The following is a 22363-nucleotide window of genomic DNA, read 5'->3' on the forward strand; positions in this document are numbered from 1 at the left end:
ACTTTCAAAAAGTTCAGAAACACTTAAAAGTAATTCAAGAGGCAGTCCTTAATCCAAAATCTATGAATGGATGGAAATACACACACAAACTGACTTGTAAAGCTATCTTTATGGGGACTTCCCATAGACATAAGGATTTTTATACTGTACAAACTGATCCTTTTGAGGGATGTAAACAATAACAATGGTCCTAACATATTTCCTGTTATACATTTTTAATTTCCATAGTTTCCGGGAATTTAAAAAGCTTGATATACTCATAAATAATGTTATGAGAGCCGTTTTTACGTAAAGTTCTGATTGAATTGCCTTTTTAAATAGTTTGACAATAAGCAGGAAAAGTTCATGTGCTAATGACATGACCACACTGAATTCTATATTCCATCCTCCTACCACTACTCTATAACCCTGAACCCAAACATCACAGGAAACTGCTGATTTATGAGCCATTTTTATGAGGACCAAAAAAATGATCAAATTTACTGGTAGCTATACTGTACTTAGCAGCAATTAATGTTTTCAAGGCATGCACACACACACACACACACACACACACACACACACACACACACACACACACACACACACACACACACACACACACACACACACACACACGCACACGCGCGCACACACACACACACACACAGATGGGAAGACATTTATCATATATTTTATTAAAACATGTTTTATGCATTGAAGATGAGTAACACTTATACAGTAAGTATAAATGAACTGCAATCGAAAGTGTTTGTGGAATGAAGCTGATAGCAATAAATAAATAAATTCATCTTTAAAATATATAAACACTTACATTTACACAAGTTTTAATAGTCACAAAGCACATATAAACATGATTAAAATGAGTTTAAGATAATAACCGAACCCACATATTTCTTAGTAACCTTTTCTTTGCAGTTGTGCCCAGTTTTGCAACTTTTTTTGCAACTAAACAAGCATATAGTGCAGCATAACTAAGTGTTTTCATTTTTTTAGCATTTTAAGTTTAATGCTCCACAGATCAGCACAATTAATTCCCACTGTAAAAGCTTTTGTAACCGCTAAACAAAAAAGTGGCCAAAATATGTATCAAAGTTACAGCCCAAGTGCAGCTGCAGAAGCATAGGGGAAAGCAGGGACACCATTTTTTTCATAAAAACCTAATTTTAAAAGATTATGTTTTAAGCAGAGAAATATTTTTGCTGTGGTTATTAACTCACAAGAGTGCTCTATCAAAATCATTTTGTGTCAATGTAACAACTCCAATATAAATGCACTTTACACTAAAGTTGCACCTTGTTACTCTTGACCCCATCAGCAGGGACGAAAGTAACACAGTGGTGAGTCAGAATTAACACAACAACATTTGCTAGATTCACTGGCTAAATCTTGTTTGTTTTAAATATATCTGACTACGACCTTGTTAAATTTAACTGCAAACATATTTTGTCCTTTATTTTTACAAATAAAATATTTCAGTTCCATCAAACGTTTCAAAAGCAGTCCAACAATGCAAAATGTTAACATTTTCTACAATTCGTGAATATTTTTTACAACTATTGGCAATATGCATGCAAACATACGAGTCAAAACACTGAAAACTAATGTGGAAGTGAACAATAAGGTATGGCTGTTAGCAGTGGGACATAAATAACATTGTTACTTTCGTCCCCACAGGAACTCTTGCCATTTAAGCCTGATTTACTTTTAAACTAACTAAAGATTAACTAAAAACTTTAAGATTGCAAACTTAAGGATTATTATCACTAAAAATTATTGCACTAAATAACCTGTAGATTAATCATTACTGTGATGCATGAAAAGAGAAACACAACTTGCAATGAGGGAAAAAAAAATAAATACACTGCCACGATTTACTTTCTGCACTTGAAAACTGAAATTTGGACCTAACTGCAGGACATTGTTGTGAAGTCAGGTGATATTTGGCAGCTCCATCAAGGGTTGCATGCAGAATGTCTTGTTATAGCCTGGAAATCCAGTGTTAAAATAGAAATTCACTTTGTTACTTTCATCCTACGTTACTTTCGTCTCCGCTCTCCCCTAATTGAAGCTGAAATAGTTATTTCTTCTTATTATAATAATTTTAAAAATTATTATTATTATTATTATTATTATTATTATTATTATTATTCAGAATAAACTAAAGAGCAGAACAAGTCCCATTGCAGCAGAGGACAACCAAGATGATCACATTTATGACACCTGAAGATGCCCACCAGAGAGACAGATAAAGCAGACATGGTGGGCTAAGATTGCTAAGGCAGTGGCATATGAAACCAGAAGGAGCAGCGGATTGAGAGATACTGGGGGAATTCTGGAGGAGTATAATCATTTAGCTATGCCATTGTGTATGATTGTGTGTGTGTGTAAGTTTGGGTGAGTGTGCTTCCATGTCTGAAGAACAGTACAGGGGCTGTTTGGAGCTGACAGGCCGCCAGTGTGCTGTGCACCGGTGCAGAAGCACTAATTGAATTAAGTCTTTATTATTACACTGCAGTGGCAGCACTTCTCCCCATTTCGGCCCGCTTGGCTGACACTTTCTCCTTGAACACCTGCTTGACATCAACTTTTCTTTCCAGCTTAATTATTCAACCATCCCCTCATTCAGCGGGCCTCCTCCTGCAGCCTCCCCATACGCTGCCAGCATTAGTGTTTACACTTGGTCACGCTCTTTTAATTGTGCCCCGAATCTCTTCAGGTTAACCTCTTTGCTCTCTGCCCATTGGCACATGGACAAGTGGCATGCAGAGGCATTTGCTGTGCGGGCAACAGTTTGATCTCTCACAATACAGACTATTCTGATCCCTACTGACGGTGATGGTGACTGTGGCTACAAATAATAATAATAATAAAAATAAAAAAACAATCCAATAACTTGCCTAGTTAACCTACAGTAACTTGGCCTTTAAATGACACTTTTTGTTGAAAACTAGTGTCTAGCAAAATAGCTAGTAAAATATTATGGCCTGTCATCATGGCAAAGCCAAAATAAATAAGTTATTAGCAATGTGTTATTAAAAGTATTTCCTTTAATGTTTATAGAAATCATCTTTATATTAAATAGCACTTATAATACACTATCTGATACAGTTAGGTAAACTAGGCAGGTTAGGTTAATTAGACAAGTTATTGCATAACAATGGTTTGTTCTGTTAACTATCAGAAAAAAAATTACCTTAAATGGGCTAATAATTTTGTCCCAAAAATGTTTTTAAAAAGTTAAAAACTGAATTTATTCTAACCGAAATAAAACAAATAAGACTTTCTCCAGAAGAACAAAATATTATCAGACCTATGATATAATACATACACAAATACATATAAATGTACATACTTTTTTGTTTATTTTAAATAAAAATGTTAACATTTTTCAAGGAATTAAGATGCTGATGACCGTTAAAGGTATCATTACAGTGTTTTGAAAAGGGTCCACATAAAAATGAAAAAGTGTGTATCTTTCAATCAATCATAGCTGAATATGGCTAAGCATAAACATTGGTATGGAACAAGAAATAGGCACCTATGGGACAAAAAGATTCAGAATGACATAAGGATGAGCAAATGATTTGCAGTTTTTAAAAAATTATAACACTTTAATAGATGAAATAAATCAAATCTAATGCTTGGGATACTCCCCATTCTCACTTCTGGCCTGGATATGTTTCTTTAAACAGTCCCAACACAATGTGACTGACTGTAGTCTGTCAGTCTCCATCTCAATCTATACTGACGTTCTGCATTTTTCTGCGCTCTCTCTCTCTCTCTTTCTCTTTACTCAATGTCTGATGCCCCCTCCCTTCTTTAAACCACATCCATCATAACTCAGCCCATCTCCATTTGACTCACTGGCTTTCTTCTTATCGACATGTTTCCATTTTCCTTTGCTTTATCCCTCCATCATCTTCACTCTCTGTCCCCTTTCCATTTTTCATCCACTCTCTTTCTCCTCCAATTGACTTGTCTGTCTTTCTCGCCGTCCTCAGTCTCTTTACCCTTCCCTCTCTCCCTCTCTCTCTTTCTCTTTTCCCATCTTCCTCCAGGGTGTGAGTGGCTCTTGCCCAGGGGGCCGGTGGGTGGCAAAGTTGCCCTTGGTCAGGCCTCAGGCTTGGCAGCTCTTTTATGGGGCATTGTGTCCTCTCAGGGCATGTGGATGGATGGGGGGCGTTGACGTCAGTCTGGCTAAACTTCAATCACTCTACCTGGAGAAGGTTACAAAGGTTTTGGCTAATAGGCCAGGCTGACATATCTGTGGCCTTCAGAATCAAATACCTCCCTGCTTTGTCACTTTCATCCTCTGTCTTTACTGCTTCCGTTTTGGTTTAAAACTCTATATAAACAGATACTGTATTTGAAAATAAACGATTAAAGAACATTTTTAAACAATCGAGCTTTCTAAAATGGATAATCCAATCTAATGTCATATAATGTGATGTAACCTAATCTATTAATATATATCATATATCATAATATATCATTTGATATATGAAATAATGAAATATTGTTTAACGTTAAAATGACAAAGTATTTAATATACTTAAAAATAAAATAAACTATACATTTTGTTATATTTATTATATTACATTCAATTATTTATAAGAATATTTTGTTGTAATATAATATAATATAATATAATATAATATAATATAATATAATATAATATAATATAATACGTCTGGGTATGATAAATCTATTTAGCTAGTTTAGCAATAGATAATTGTATAGTATATAATATATTAATGAATTATAAAATATAATATAAATAACAATATAATATTATATATAATATATAATTTTTTACAATTTTAATATTTTTTTACATATCAAATTAATTATTTCTTGTAATATAATATAATATAATATAATATAATATAATATAATATAATATAATATAATATAATATAATATAATATAATATAATATAATATAATATAATATAATATAATATAATAAAATATAACACATCTATTGAATGGCACAGGAATTTAAGGGTAAACAGGGTAAACCTATTGCCACCTTGAGAACTAAGTTTTGTTACTGTCGCATAAAAAAACAAGCTAATTATACACAAACTGCATGCTTGCAAACTTCTGTATGTTTCTGCTCCCTTGCTCCTGTACTCCAGCATCAGCCCACGGGTGCCACAAACCTCAGGCATAAGCTCGGTCAGACCCTTAAAGACACATTCACCAGACACACCGAGCACAGTGGCACAGATGATGCTTCATGAGTTACAACACAAACGAGCTCACACACAAATAAAAACAGCCATGTCGGAGAGCACTAAATTATAGGGGAGAGTGTGTTCATTTCCTTGAGTTGTTGCTAATGCAGTGGCTGTCAGGGTGGGACAGTGTGCCCATTTGTGTTTTCATAGCACGGGCTTTTCCTCTGTGCCGGCGATGTTGCTGTTGGTTTTAATCAAAGCTGTGTCTTTTGGAGTGCTCTGCTGGGAGCTGTGCTGGAGCTGATGCTGGAACAGGGAGCAGCAAAATAGTGTGGAAAAAGAGAGGTGTAGCTGCTTGTGAAGTTGTGACATACAAAATACTATTTCAGGGTTCAACCCTCAACTCATTTGAATATTTGATTTAAAAAAACTCAATCTCAATTAGGCATAAGATGATAACGAGTTTCAAGGCAGTGTAAATTTTGAAAACAAATTTTTGATTTGAGAATATAAAGAGTTAACCAGAAACAGAAGTGGTTACAAGTAACAAACTTACTTGCACTTGTGAAATGGAGGAAGAAACTGGTCCATAAACTGTGTGCTGTACAGTCCCATACATTAATAGTCTTTTCTGATCATTCTTTTGACTAATGAGCAGACGAATCTCTCGTTGTGTGTAGATTGCTGAAGCACTTGTCAGAAAAATGACAGGAACACAGCACAAGGCTAGGGTTATAATGCTGAGGTATTTTTGCAAAAATAAACTTCAACCACTGACACTTCAAAGCCTCATCTTTGGGTAGGGTAAATACCCAAAGATTTAATTCACAAATTGACTTGATTCAACCGGGATCTGCTACAGTGTTTGTCTTCCTCTTTTTCTTTCTACATTGTTTGTGGGCGGGTCCAGGGGTTTTTATTTTCCTGGGTCTGCGTGCACAACACATGGGCAGAGCTTGAGTTTTGTATCAACATCACAATGACATGGCTAAAGACTTGTTACCACGTTGACTCTTTCATAGAAGAATCAATAGTTTTAAACACAGTGCACTTTCAGATTTAGGCCCTAGCTGGATATTTCATTTCACATAGAGCTGTTACACACTGCATAGAAGGTAATTTTCAAGAACCCATAATAGGGGCTCTTTAATAAAAATGGTAAAATTCAATACTGGTGATATTCAAATGCAAATTCTGAAATATTGATAAAATGTGCATTATTTGTATTGCTTTTGTTCACGAATAATTTTTTTTTAAAAAAATTTTTTAAATAAAAATTAGTTTTTTGTTCTGTTTTTAAAAATGAAGTGCAATTGTTTAAATAAAACCATAAACACAATTAATTTCAAATTTAATTCAAGCACTTTCAAGGACCTATGTTTGTTTTAAGTACTTTCCAGGCCTTGAATCCATGTATTAGAAATCCAAGTACTTTAATACTTTCAAGAAGCGTGGGAACCCTGAATCTAATGAAATACATTGTTAATTACTTTTTAAAGCATGCATTCTGGACATTGGACAAAATGGTTCATTGAATTTGAATTTACAATTTTTTAAGGTAACAATTTATATGGGCTGAATTTTAAAATGAATTTCCTTCCCAGTCCTGCTGAGTGTAAACTAGTAACATTTGTTGTTTGCTTTGACATTTGATAGAGTGTTTGGACCCAGAAACTGACGCATGACATCGAGAGTCAATGAGAATGGCAGACATCAATGTCATTGCAGGTCCTCAGGAAAAAATAAGCCATTTACAGTAGAAGGCTCAGAAATGTGGCCAACCACTGTCTCAGTCTAGCATCCAGAGCCAAGCACTACAGAGCTATTAGCCATTCAAAGACAAGCACAGACCAACTAATATGAGACTAAAGCCCAAGACTAAACTAGTTTCCCTTGAGGAGGTCAGGTAAATTGGTGTTTCACAGACATACTTTGTGATTTTAATCCTGTCTCAATCGAAAGCAGTCTGGGGTTCTTTCTTACACTACCTCTGTAAAATTGACAAAACAAATTGATGTTTTTTGGCTAACTCGAGAGTCCTCTGAGAAATCTAATCCTTTCCAGATAGGAATGTCTGTGATTATGGGACTTTTTTTTCATAATGCTTCTCCTCTTGTTTTTTTGACCTGCCTTGATCGCTGTAACTAAAGTTAAATTTATTTCTGTGTTGCCCGGCACTACTTGATTATGGATTTAGACTTTTATGCCAAATTTCTAGCTAGAACAGCAGCTGGTGGTTCAAGAACTGCTGGCTGAAAACAGAATTAAATCAATAAAGGGAGTCCTGCTTAGAACTGTAGTACTGCATTTGTAAGGTATGATCATCACTGTTATGCCTAACACACAATGGACCTGAAAGGTTTGAAGTTACTATTTATATAATTCTTTTACAAGGGTTTTAAGACAGCCATTCAGAAATCGCACACTCTCATCTTTCAAGTAATTACAGAGTTTCCGATCCAGTCCGGGCCAGTATATTAAATCAAAGACGTCCTCTTGTTAATAATTTAAGTCAATTGTCATTCTGGAAACTAATCTTGTCCATTTAGTGCTTAATATGACAGCCGAGGTTACAAGCATCTCCCTAAATTAGCATTAAAAGAATTGTTTATCCACAATGAAAATGTAGTCATCATTTAATCACCCTAATGTAGTTCCAGAACAATTTATCTTTCTTTTTGCCTAGAACACAAAAGGAGATGGATAAACTACCTAAAATGAGTAAAACCGGCAGATATTGAAAAGACCTGTGCAGTAACACAAAAACAAAAGCAAACAGAAAGGGATATACAATAATACTCAAAGATAAGAAGTTTTTTTATGTTAATTTAATATAAAATAATATAATATAATATAATATAATATAATATAATATAATATAATATAATATAATATAATATAATATAATATAATATAATATAATATAATATAATATAATATAATATAATATAATATTGATTCATTTTCTTGTCGGCTTAGTCCCTTTATTAATCCTTGGTCACCACAGCGGAATGAACCGCCAACTTATCCAGCAAGTTTTTACGCAGCGGATGCCCTTCCATCCGCAACCCATCTCTGGGAAACATCCACACACACATTCACACACACACAATCATACACTACGGACAATTTAGCTTAACCAATTCACCTGTACAGGATGTCTTTGGACTGTGGGGGAAACCGAAGCACCCGGAGGAAACCAATGCGAACGCAGGGAGAACATGCAAACTCCACACAATAACGCCAACTGAGCCGAGGCTCGACCCAGCGACCTTCTTTCTGTGAGGCGACTGCGCCACTGCTTCGCCCATAATATAATATAATATAATATAATATAATATAATATAATATAATATAATATAATATAATATAATATAATATAATATAATATAATATAATATAATATAAAATTTTATCAATAATGTTGTGATCGCAAGTTTATATACTTTCAGTATTCTTACCGAACTACAACTCTCAGACCTCTTTGCACACATCAACGCCTGTCACAGCTGACAATAATCCGGACACTCACATAAACAAAGCTGAAACTCATGATTACTACTGATTACATGGACTATATATACTACTTACTTTCATAGACACTTTGCTGAGTCTTGTTTATCTGCTAACATCACAAAGTATTTTCCTTTAGCGGTGGGCAAAGCGAGTTTTCATGAAACACTAAAACAGTCAAAGTGTGTCGAAGCTTTGAAACATTTCTAAACCATTCTCTACAGTGACACCTAGTGGTAATTTTTTATATATTGTTCTGGAACTTCATCAGCAAAGAAATAGTTAAGCAAATTGAGGTATTAAACCCCACATTGTAGAGTTGAGTTTTCAGGTGTGAAAATATGTCTTCGTTTGGTCACAAAAAGTAACATTATTAAAATAAATCAAGTCATAAAAAATATATGTATTTGTACAGGTTGGGATTCAAACTTGGGCCATTTGCAACACAGTTACTCTGTGCACACGCACGGTCCGCTAGGCTACATGAGATCAATTGTTTTCTGATCCTGACAGCCTAACACAGATTTGCCAGGTCTCGAAACACTTCTGAAATGACCGATGCTTTGAATTGCTTTAGTCACCTGGCCTGGTGCTTCAAAACATTTTAGTCACATGACCTGGGTGTTTCAGATCATGCTTTGGTGCAGTGCTTCAAAACACTTGTGCTTTGGGATCTCGACACTGTGTCGAAACATCAGTTTCACGTTAGCCATTTCTAATTTCCTCGTCTAGTCTTCCAGCGTTTTGACCTTTTGCTTGTTTATCATTTTTAATTCTTTGCTGCCTAGCCTGACCATTCGCCTGTTTTTGACCTATTTTGGGGGGAGATAATCATTATGCTCCTGTTTGTTTCTGTTTTTTGACCCTTGCCTACACGACTTCTCTTTAACAAACTGCATATGGATCCGCACATCCGTTATCAGCATCCATTCATTACAAATACAATATGATCATCAATGTATCTTACTTTTTGCCCTGTACACAATATTAAATAGATCAACCACCTAAATTTTAAATCCCAGCGGATATTTAAAAGATCTGAACAGTAAACCAAAATCAAAGCAAACAGATATGGATATACAACAATACTCAGAGATATGAAGTTTGCTTTCTTCTAATCTCCTCAAACAAAGAGATTTGATGCCACTGCATTACAAATCCAATGATTAGTTCTTCCCGAAAAGCACTTACTGTACCACACCCACCGGTATCACATAAATACTACACTTCTAGATACCTTTGTCCTATTTTCAGTCAAGGACTAAGGTGTGGGATGGCAATAATGAGAGAACAGTATTGCTGGATGCCTTCCAGAGACATACAGTATGACGTAAACCTGAGGCCTGCCACCATCGTGCATGAAGCTGAGTGAAGGACAGGTGCTTCGACTCCCCTCAAACATTAATGAACTAGATTCTGAAAGCAAGTTGTCCATAAATCATCCAGGACCTCCATCTCATATTAGCTCACAAACAAAGACTAGCTTATAGAGCAAGCTTGTGTTTACTCAGAAGAATTTAAACCATCCCTACTGTGACTTAATATTGTTCAAACATCTGAACTTAAAAGCAAACACATCTTTAAGATTTTGTAAATATCGTCTTTAGCATTTTCCCTGACGCATTAGCGTATTAGCATGTTCAATCTCCTGAAGTTCGGCACTAATAATCTTATATCTCCAGTCTAGACTAAAGAGATTCTCATTAAAGGGAGTGTGAGTGTGTGTATGTATGCGAGTTTGTGTGTTGAGAAAGCTGTGAATCCCAGCTCTTTTTACGCAGTCAGCGCTGTGGGGCTTCAGCCGAGCTCACCTAAATCACAAGGCGGCTCCAGCTTTCATTAACACTTAATGCAGAGCTCTCCTTTTAATAGAAATGGAAAAGGAGGTGGCCGCCACTGTAAATTAAAGTGCAGCACGCTGGAGTTGTGGGAGATTTTCTGGGCTCTGACAGGTATGGCCTGAATTAGCTGTAGTGTTGTTCCAATGGCCGGCATGCAAGTGGTCGTATTGATTTTACCCATTGTTGCACTTCCTGTCTGAAAGAGAATGTTCATTACAAGAGCTGAACGCATCAATCACGGTGCTCCGGCCTTGGAATATTTAAAGACACAGCACTGATCCCCAACAAGCCTTAATAATAATAGCAAAGATCGTCTTTTATATATAGATTAATCAGAGTTTATTCCCATGCTTTTATATCATGCAGCATGTCTTTTCTTTCAGAGTGTTTGTTGTGGTTTTCTCTGGTGACTGATCTCTTGGTAATACGGATAGAATATTCCGTCTGTCTTCTGTCCTTACATGTTTGTTCAGTATGTACTGTATGAGTTTGAGTGTGTGTGTGCTTGTGTAAATGTGTGTGTTCAGAGCCTCGGGCTACGCCTCCATACATGCATGGCCTACTGCTTAGCTATTACACTCTCCGTGGCCCATTGACCTCCTGTCTCCCCTGTCTCTCCAGCCTGGCCTGCCCAGAGGCTGAGTCAGTTCCTGTAGCCGGGTGCCTCAGAGCTGTTGGCTTCCACCGGGAAGGAGGAGGAGCAAATGACAAACTGCAAGAAAATCGCTTAACCACCCACCCTTTCTCTCATCACCCCTGAACCTTGAACTCCACTTTGCCTTGACCACCGGAAAAAATATATAGATTTTAGTCACTGCTGTCATCACTCTCTGCTTCTGATGCTCTTTTACAAATATTCAAGCTGATAAACATAATTTATCATTGGATAAAATGCATAAATGGCCAACTACTTTTTTTTCAGCAGCATTATATTCTAGGTATACTGTCCCTACTATTTCTTTTCCCATTGGGATTTATAAAAAAGGTTTTGTTAAAGCACCATTAATCAAACTAAACCTGCTGTAAAATTAATCACATTACAAACTTATTTTTAAGGCAAGCAGATATATGAAAATAATACAAAGAGCTACAAAACTCTTGCTTAAAAGCTTTGAAGAGGGATAGAGATATAAAACATTGTTAGTAATACAATCGAATCAAATACAATGAAAAAAATATAATACTATCCATTCAAATTAGTTTTCTTTTTAGGAAATAGATCATATATAGATTATAGAAAATAGATTTCAAATTAGATAATTTTTGGAAGTTGTTTCCAGCAGCGGGGAGAGGGGGGGGGGTGGGGGGGGGGTTATGGGTGCAGTAGCTGAGGGCCGGTTAACCATGCTTTCAATTAACTCTTGGAATTTTCTTATTTACTTGATCCTAATGATCTGGGTGATCTGTAATGTATTGAGGTCCTAGACCATTTAGTGGTTTATAGACAAGTAATAATAATTTAAAATCTACTAAAATGTAACTGGGAGCCAATGTAAAGACCTGAGGACAGGTGTGATGTGCTCTGATTTTCTGGTTCTGGTCAGAATCCTAACAGCAGCGTTCTGGATGAACTGTAACTGTCTGACTGTGTTTTTGGGAAGGCCCTTGAGGAGGCTGTTACAGTGATCCACCCTGCTGTTGATAAAAGCATGAACAAGTTTCTCTAAGTCCTCTCTGGAAACAAAGCATCTAATCCTTGCAGTGTTTTTGAGATGATAGTTTGCTGATTTACTTACTGCTTTGACATGACTATTGAAATTCACATGAAAATTGAAATCACTATTGAAAACATGCCAAAAAAAGACAACAAATTAATTTTTGTCTTTTGATACTTGGTACTGTATGCTTTAAATCTTAAAACCAATATAAAAAAATATAATATATATTTTTAAAATTACAGCTGTTTCATTATTAAGTCTTATACCCAAAAGTACTAAAGCTTGAAAACTAATCTTATTGAAAAGAGAATATTATTAGATGAAAACACCTACAGTATGCATTTAAGATGACTCATCCTTTTCCGCATTCTTTTAAAAAGTGCATTAATAAAATAAAATAAAATAAAAAACATCTACAGTAGATGTGCACTAGATGGCCTAAAAGTTGCAAGGCATAGAAAACACAGCACAAAAACTCTCAATTGATTTCATAGGGTCTTTTAAGGACTGTCCATTCACCATTATGAATCTAACAGGCCCTGAGCATGTGCTATAACCACTGCTACAACATTCCACTGAATACAGTGCTCACAAGAACTCCTCCCAACCTCCTTTTAGCCAGTGATAATTCACATTACTGAGCACAGGGCCAGTAATGAGCGAGTGCGAAGAGGTACACTTTATTCATGGGCTCATTTTTTTTTTTGTGTGTTGGAGATAAAAAGCCGACGGGGTGCTCTTCAACTCATCTCTAGCAATTACACAAGGAAATGTCTTATAATTGGCTTTTGCTTTATGTCCAGCCATTATCAATGTCCCTTACAGGCAGAGAGAAAAATTGGGTGGAAGTTGGAGTACTCAAAGTCCATTTGCACATGAATTAGGATTGTTAATAGGGACGTGCAAAACTACATCTTTTCAAAATCGAGCAGTTTGTTGCCTGACTCATTTTTCTTAAGGACACCATGTAAAATTATGCTGCAGTTGGGCTCTTTGATCGACACGATTCTTAAGGGCCGTTTATATAAGATATTTCCTTGCTTTTTTAGAATCGGGAGATGATTTACATGTCTAAAAGTTGCCACAGAATACCAATTTTGCATACCACAATCAAGGCAGTGTTCATACATCACTCAGCAGCCATCTGATAGTTTATAACAATGCTCCCTAAAGTGGATACATTTCAAACTAAAACTGAAAGACAAATGAAAAGATCAATCAAATAAAATCATTTGGAATAAACCACTTTAAATTAATCTTACTGACTATAGTTGGTTGTGGGACGGAAATTGAGAGAGTAAGAGAGATGACACTGTGTTTAATATAGTATGAAGAAGCGCGAAAGATGCCGGGATCCCTCGTCAGCTTTGTTTTTTTTCTCCCCTGTGCCGATGGCGCCCGGCACTTCCTGTGTGCAGACTGGAGGAAAACATGAGAGTGAGCAGTTTCCAGTGTCTGGCACTGAGGAGAAGGGACTCTGAGCTGTCTAATAGTATAAGATGAGTTCTCTCTAATTGGGAGAGAAGTGGGACTTCCTTCTGGAAGCAGGCGGGAGACGGAGAAAGCACTGTTCTGTTTCGACAAACTGGCTAGAACAGGAGACTGGAGGGCTTAACCTGAGGCTAGGAAAACAGACTGGAGAAAAACACGGACTTAAACCCTGGCACGTACGCACACTGATACACAATTTGCCCACACTATAAGCTTCTTAAAATATTACACCATAAGAGCCCTGACATTGTGCATTGGAGGATAAATTAAATGTAGTTTTACCCCAAAATCTCCACCACCTTCAAGTAACCTTGCTTCTCTTATCTCTTTTCATGATTGGTTGCATCTACTGTCTGTGTGGAGCGAGTTTTGCTCTTGATGACGGAGGCAGCTTTTACACTGCTTCCATATGGAGTACTGATTCAAGGAATATAGCATTTGTTCAGTTCTCAATTAAAATGTGCTATACCATCAACATCATTTAATGTGTAATAGCTATGTGAAAAGAATATTGAATAGTGAGATTTCTCTGTGGAAATGGGCCAGAATTAAATAAATAAATACAAATCAGTGGGGAAAAAACATCTCTATATTGTACAATATACTTTTCCTAGCACTTCTGCATTATTGCCCTTTTGTTGATTTTGATTGCATTCATTGTCAGCCGTTGTCATTTGAGCCTTGTCAATCATTCTCAAGAAGCAGGAAACATTCATCAACGGCTTGTCATCCTCCATATTATAAATATTTATCAATGAAAACAAACACACGCACCCAACAACACACACAAATTCACTTAGTATTTACATTAAGTATTTCGTCTGTTGCTTTTTGATTACTCTTTTGTTGCTCTTTCTGATTACTTCTATTGTCCTTATTTGTAAATCGATTTGGATAGAAATGTCTGTTGTGAGCTTTGTTATATATATAGTCATAATTATTAGCCCCCCTGAATTATTTGCGCCCCCCCATCCCCCCCCCCCCCACCCCGTTTGTTTTTTACCCAATTTCTGTTTAACGGAGAGAAGTTTTTTTTTAACACATTTCTAAACATAATAGTTTTAATAACTCATTTCTAATAACTGATTTATTTTATCTTTGCCATGATGACAGTAAATAATATTTTACTACTTATTTTTCTAGACACTTCTATACAGCTTAAAGTGACATTTAAAGGCTTAACTAGGTTAATTAGGTAACTAGGCTGGTTAGGGTAATTAGGCAAGTTAATGTATAAGAATGGATTGCTCTGTAGATAATTGGGAAAAAAGGGCTAATAATTTTGACCTTAAAATGGTTTTTAAAACAATAAAAAATGCTTTTATTCTAGCTGAAATAAAACAAATAATACTTTCTCCAGAAGATTAAAAAAAATATATCAGACATATTTCTTGAAAAACATATTACAAAATTTCTTTGCTCTGTTAAACATCATTTGGGAAACATTTAAAAAAGAAAAAAATCTAAAGGGGGCTGATAATTCTGACTTCAACTGTATATATATATATATATATATATATTAACATTCACAATCATGAACTAGCACTAGGGCAGGGTGATTAATCGAAAATGATTCAAAATCGACATTCAGAACCAAAAAAATTTCTCATATTTTTCAATTACTTTCCCTACCGCATTTGGAGTCACGTGACCCCGTTCTGTCAAGGCTGATTCATACTTAATATATTATGATTTATATTTACTATATTATTACGCTATTATGCTTCTGCCATAGCCTTTGCATACCCAAACATCTCTCAAATAATATTTACTATGCGTCACAACGCACAAGCTTTGTAGTTGGTCGATTTGGTAGCGGCAATAACGGTGGGCAGCGTGGAGAACTATGTTTTAGGCAATGTGTTTTAATTTAAGTTGTTCAGCGTTGATGTTCAATAAATAATTATAAATAGTAGATAGTGCGTGTTTCTTTCTATTATTTTAAAATTAGGTAATCCACCCTACATTCAAAAATTTTTCGCTTGTAATATTCGCTTGGAACATATTTACTATACAAATATAAAGATAAGTTGGCGGTTCATTCCGCTGTAGAGACGTCAGATTGATAAAGGGACTAAGCTGAAAAGAAAATGAATGAATAAATAAATAAAAAATCGTAATTGAGTTAAAATGTATAAAAAAAATTAGATTTTGATTTTTAGCAAAATCTCATTTCATGACACAAAATTATATTTTATCCATGCTTATTACCACTGTCATAAAATATCATCAGCTCAGTTATGTCATTTTAAATTAAAAGATGACATTGTTTAAGATGTCATTGTTATGACAACTTGACAAATACAAAATAACCTAACATTGACTTTGACATGAAAACTTGACATTAGCAACACAATATAACTCGTCATAAACCTGTCATAAACATGACTATTATAATTGTTTTGTGAATTATTTAATAGCATCATTAATATTTTTCTTGACCTCAACTACAGGGTTGCAAATTTAATTAGTCATTAAATGTTATAATGTTATTACACTATTACTCAGAAGTGATCAGAAAAAAATTCAGGACACAATTACAATGGTCTTATAACACCCCCTTCAAGTATAGTGTTACTCAATATTCATTGGAAGAGTATAAATGTCCGGTGTGGTTGCCATGGTAACCTCTGTCCCCACCTCAACTCTTAATCTTTCGCATCAGCAGCATCATTGATGCTGGATAAGTGCCACTCCATTACACTTAAAATCCAACAGTGCGGGCCTGGCTTACAGCCAATCGAGTGTATAGATATTCCATTTTAAAAATACACAAATCCTCCTATTGTGGGGTCTGGGAACATGTAGATTCACCAGAGCTGCTTTAGACCCCAGAGCATGCTAGCAGCCATAAACTGAGATGACAGATTGATTCAGGTGCAACGCTCACTCATAGACATGACAAGCTCACTTTTCCCCCTTCAGTGTCAGTCAACACCTACCATCTACAGAGCAGCAAGACCGTTTGCAGCTCACACCTTCATTTATTAGAGGACGTTTAATTTGCTGTTAGATATGAACACATTACCATCGCTCTCACAGAAGAAATAGGGCAGAGCATTGAGCTAAGAGCTCTGCTAATAGGCTATTTGCAGTTATTAGTCCACATTAATAATCCATTACCTGTCAGGCTAACTCCTAAAAGAAGTAAACCTTTCGAAACTGCCATCAATGTCCACCGATATCAAACACCCAACTTTTAAGATAGCGGAGATTCTCAAGTGGGTCATTGACGGGTGTCGCCAGCTAATGGCTTCATTTGAGCATCAAAGCAATAAAACCTGGAATTCTGGGTAAAATAGATTTCTAATGGTTAGTTGAGAGATAGATCCTCTTACCTTGTTTTAGGGGAGGTTGTCAACCATTCTTCATGCTTTTCAAAGGTTATCAAGTATGCTGCAATTTCCTGTCAAACAGAGAGGACAGAAAGGTTGGTGTTACTGTTAGGAATACCAACTTTTTAACATGGTATATTAATAAACCGTTATTGATTGAAAAGTGAGCTTACAGAATCTTATATAGAGAGATTTTATCAAATATTTTCATCTCAGATACAATAACTAAAGTCTAAAACCATGTCAAGATTGGAATCAGCTCTGTTGAAATTGCGTTCAGCTCATTCTGCTCCCTCATTGTCTGACGACATTATGCTATGAAGACGTGAATGACATGAATCCTCCTTACAGTGACTCTTTGATTGCTGCAACAAAAGAGAAATCACTTCTCGGGATGAACAACAAGCATGACAGCAGATGATGCGATTTCTGGTACTGATGTTAACCCAGTCATCACTGTCACCCAACAAAAGAGACAAGTGGATGAGTGAAACGTATCCCATCATTCCTTCACAAAGCTAATCATGGGAAATGAAAGCAGACCGGGTACTGACAAGCAACCTCATGATTACCTGTGACAGCCAGCCATTCATTTCACACTGAGGGCATTTGTCATACGAAGACAGCAGGAAATGCGGGGGGACACAAATGATGTTATCAAACAGCAGTCCAATTATTTCCCGATCTTAAAGCGCTGTTCTGGGTAAATTAAGATCAAACTAAAAAAACGGATATAAGAAAAGATTTGTAAAAACTTGCCACAGTGTTGCTGACAGGGACATCTCTGCTGAGGAATTGTTTATCGAATCCATATGGGTTTTTGACTCTTTTAATCTAACGCTACACGCAGATTCAATAAACTCATCACTCAGTCATTCTTTCAGCTTCAAATGGTCTAATCTCACAAAAATAGCAGTTCACAGATATAAAAAGCAGATGTCAATCAATAAGCATACTTTCTAGAACACTACGCCAAGCAGTTTACATAATGTAAATCCACCACACTCCAATCAATTTCAATATTCTCCCTGCATTTGAGGTTGACATGATTTTATTTACTAACCTAATTAAACACTGCACACCTATCAATAATAGCCCAAATTCTGCTCGACTCCCGACAACCAATGGTATTCGAACACCCTTAGGAGGTAATAATATATATTTATAGGCAGTAGCTCCACTGTTTAATCCTGTCAAAGTTGGCAGTAGAGACATCCCTTGAGGTACCAGGGTGCCAAGACTGGCAATAGCCAAAGAGGCAACGCTGGAGTTGGCAATGGCCTGCAGGTGCTGTCTAAAAGATAGTGCTGTTCTGATTAACGTTCTGCCCTTCTGTCATCAGGGCCAGAGGGAAAGAGAGAAAGACGGGACGATGTGGAATATGACCATGGACAAGATGAAGAGAACCTCTCCATAATGAAAAATACACACTTGCCTTGGTATTTTGCAGAAACTAGACGCAATATCTCTACTCTTGTTGCCAAAGAGTTGCAGTGACTACAGTTGTACTTTTGCTAATTAAAAGAAAGATAGCTTACTTAAACGCTCAATTAAAAGTAGTTACTACATGCAGTTAAGAAAATAAAATAACCAGTCTTTGGTGCATGGTGCTAATTTACAGCAGCGCTCATGAGTAATGTTTGTTTTACAAGCCAGAGCAATAGCTTGGGGCGAAACTCCTTCATTGACCTTGAGGCCCATTTGAGATTCTTCTTCTTTATCGTTTTCCCATTAAAAGTCAACATGCCGACCTCAGAGCTGGGGGGATGAGCCGAGAGGCCCGGTCCAGTAAATAAAAGGCAAACGTCGGCATCCCCCACCCACTCCCCGAACAGATGTCGAGGATTATTCCAACCCCCCGATCAGCCATAAAGGTGCAATAACCTTACGGCAAAAAAAACAAAAAAACAAACAAAAACAGGCGAAGAGCCATTAAACAGCTGCGAGAGACAAAGTTTGTGCGCTTTTATAATGAGCGGCTAGTTCTCTGTTGAGCTGATTTGGTGCAGTCAAGATGGTGAAATAAAAACTGGCCAGCAGCTGTCAATCAGCTACTCACCTCATGCTCAGTCCTACAAGTGCTCTTTTAAACTTGACTTAATGATGTAACAATGATGTAAGTGTGCTAATACAATTTTCATTTCATTCGTTTGTTAATTCATTCATTTGTTCATTGTATTACTGTTTGTTTAATATGCTTTTGAAGGCTATACACCTCTTTCATGTAATACAATTACAACACAATCTCATTGCATTTTGAATTGATTTCGCTTTCAGTTTGCATTTTGGATTGAAATTTAAATCAACTATCAACTATTTGAGGTTATGTTTAGGGGAAGAGTTAGGCACAGGCCTTTTTTCCTAACTAAAATCATGAATGTTACAAACAAGATTAGATAGGCTGTATTTAGAACCATACATTCATTCATTCATCATCATTTGGCTTATTTCCTCTATTAATCAGGGGTCGCCACAGCGGAATGGACCGCCTATTTATCCACCATATGTTTTACGCAGCAGATGCCCTTCCAGCTGCGACCCATCTCTGGGAAACACCAATACACTCCCATTCACACACATACACTTAGGGCAATTTAGCTCACCCAGTCCACCTACAGTATAGCGCATGTCTTTGGACTTTTGAAAGCCACGCCAATACGAAGAGAACATGCTATTTAGAACCAGTTTTTATTTATTCATTTTGTTTTTATTTTAATTTGAATAATGTTTTAATAAAATTTGTTTTTGTTTTTGTTAATATATCTTTATAAGCATATTTCTGTGGTTGGTGATTCATGTTTTTAATTTTCCGCATTTATTTATGCTTTTAAATTACATTATATGACCTAAAGCTTTTTTCTAACATTGTTTATCCTTGAAAAGTGACTTTTATTAACAATTTTAATAGTTTAAAGTGATTTACTGTCTGGTTGGTACAGTATATTACGATTGAGACGTCCTACAGGAGTCTGTCTGGTTGGGATAGGATCGATCGATCTATCTATCTGTCTATCCCTATGTCTGTCCATCCATCTATCTATCCGTCTATCCATCCATCTATTCATCCATCCATCTATCTATCAATCAATCTATCTATCATATGTATGTCTGTCTGTCTGTCTGTCTATCTGCCTATCCATCCGTCTATCTATCCGTCAATCCATCTGTCTGTCTGTCTGTCTGTCTGTCTGTCTGTCTGTCTGTCTGTCTGTCTGTCTGTCTGTCTGTCTGTCTGTCTGTCTGTCTGTCTATCTATCTATCTATCTATCTATCTATCTATCGGTCTGTCTGTGTGTCTATCTATCTATCTATCTATCTATCTATCTATCTATCTATCTATCTATCTATCTATCTATCTATCTATCTATCTATCTATCTATCTATCTATCTATCTATCTATCTATCTATCTATCTATCTATCTATCATCCGTCTGTCTGTCTGTCTGTCCATCCTTCCGTCCGTCCGTCCGTCCGTCCGTCCGTCCGTCCGTCCGTCCGTCCGTCCGTCCGTCCGTCCGTCCGTCCGTCCGTCCGTCCGTCCGTCCGTCTATCTATCTATCTATCTATCTATCTATCTATCTATCTATCTATCTATCTATCTATCTATCTATCTATCTATCTATCTGTCGGTCTGTCTGTCTGTCTATCTATCTATCTATCTATCTATCTATCTATCTATCTATCTATCTATCTATCTATCTATCTATCTATCTATCTATCTATCTATCTATCGGTCTATCGGTCTATCGGTCTATCTATCTATCTATCTATCTATCTATCTATCTATCTATCTTTCATCCGTCTGTCTGTCTGTCCGTCCGTCCGTCCGTCCGTCTATCTATCTATCTATCTATCTATCTATCCATCTTTTTATCTATCTATCTATCTTTTTATCTATCTATCTATCTATCTATCTATCTATCTATCTATCTATCTATCTATCTATCTATCTATCTATCTATCTATCTATCTATCTATCTATCTATCTATCTATCTATCTATCTATCTATAATATTTTAGAAATGTAAAAGAAGAAAACACCATAGCTTTAAATTCGTAAAAATGTAGCCCTTAACCTTTACAAACCAAGTGCAATGCCCCACAGAGCAGCCTGTACATATGTCTGACAACTGCACAGTATTCCAGCATTGCTATAAAGGGGAAGAGGACCTTGACATTGGAAAGTCTGTAAAATCCATGTATCAGGAGCTTACATCAGAAAAGCTGATTACTGAGAAGCGTGTCTACCCGCACCTGTTTAAACGCTCTTAATATGCTAAATGGTGTCACCTCTACAAGGAGATCCAGCTCACACAAAACACCACTGCCACCTTTTTTCCTCATGTCCTCCTCTTTTTCAGCCTCCATCTAAGGCCAACGAGAACCTCCGAGAGGCACATTTCTGATTCAATTCCGAAAAAGCCTCTCTGATAGGATACCAGGCAACAACGGCCTCAATTTTCACTCAAGCTGTCACCGCCGACAGCAGCTAAAGCAAAGAGGGTCTTTTGTGAATATAAGAAACGTCTGGCAATTTAAAATAAAATATGACACGCATATTTGGCGTCCTTTGTTTCTATTGTGGAAAATTGACACAATAACAGCATAATGCAAGCAAACACAATTTTTGCCTTCTTTTTTAAATCAAGAGGAGACAGAAAAGCAGCTCTGATAAATGCAATTCCCCATCACATTTCTCCTGCGCACAAGACGCCGCTTGTATTGGCAGACATTTGATGAGGTGTTTGTTCCAGCGCTGGTATTCATGTCCCTGGCTGACCCACGCCGTGCGCGTTTGTTGTCTCTTGCTTTTCCTTTTGACGCTTAGATTGATGTCGGTAAGGAGAGGTGTCGAAAGCATCAAAATGTGCAGTCTGAAGTGACAGGGCTGATCACTTGAAACAACCATAGACGCTCCATTAAAAGCGGAGATAGGCATCTCTCTGGCATTATCCCAGCACCCATCAGACACTTGTCTCTAAACACCATCTATAACGCACCTCCCATGAGCCATCGAGACTAAAAAGCTCATAGATGATCTCAGGGGAACAAACTCCTCCATATGAATACTAATACTCCATTAAGACTAACACAGCACTTTGAGCTTGTTTAATTTAAAGGTCTTGATGTCTTTCGAGTTTGAATCCCAAAAAAAAAAAAAAAAAAAGGCTTGATCAAATGGATTCATCAGTCACAGCGTGAGTTTTCATGGGCTGTGCATATGTCAACCTCATTCTTTCAACCCACACTGTTTTCCACTGGCAGTCCTAGACTTCAGTGTACTTCTCTGAAAAGAGTCCTAAACTACAACAGACTTTCAAGCTCTCTGCCGCGTTCCAC

At 36.6% G+C, this 22363-nt stretch overlaps 1 protein-coding gene across 42 annotated transcripts in view; it reads right to left on the minus strand.

Moving 5' to 3' along the window:
• camta1a (calmodulin binding transcription activator 1a) overlaps positions 1-22363 on the minus strand; it is a 639110-nt gene that overhangs the window by 353426 nt on the left and 263321 nt on the right. For all 42 annotated transcript variants that reach the window (XM_073939169.1, XM_073939167.1, XM_073939163.1 and 39 more), the window contains one exon: positions 17027-17094. Coding sequence is in view for 21 of the 42 variants with exons in the window: in XM_073939164.1 (XP_073795265.1) it covers positions 17027-17094 (68 nt within the window). In the remaining 21 variants the exon portion in view is untranslated. The remainder of the gene's footprint in view (positions 1-17026; positions 17095-22363) is intronic.

The sequence above is a fragment of the Danio rerio genome, chromosome 23 (assembly GCF_049306965.1).
Source record: "Danio rerio strain Tuebingen ecotype United States chromosome 23, GRCz12tu, whole genome shotgun sequence".
NCBI lineage: Eukaryota > Metazoa > Chordata > Actinopteri > Cypriniformes > Danionidae > Danio > Danio rerio.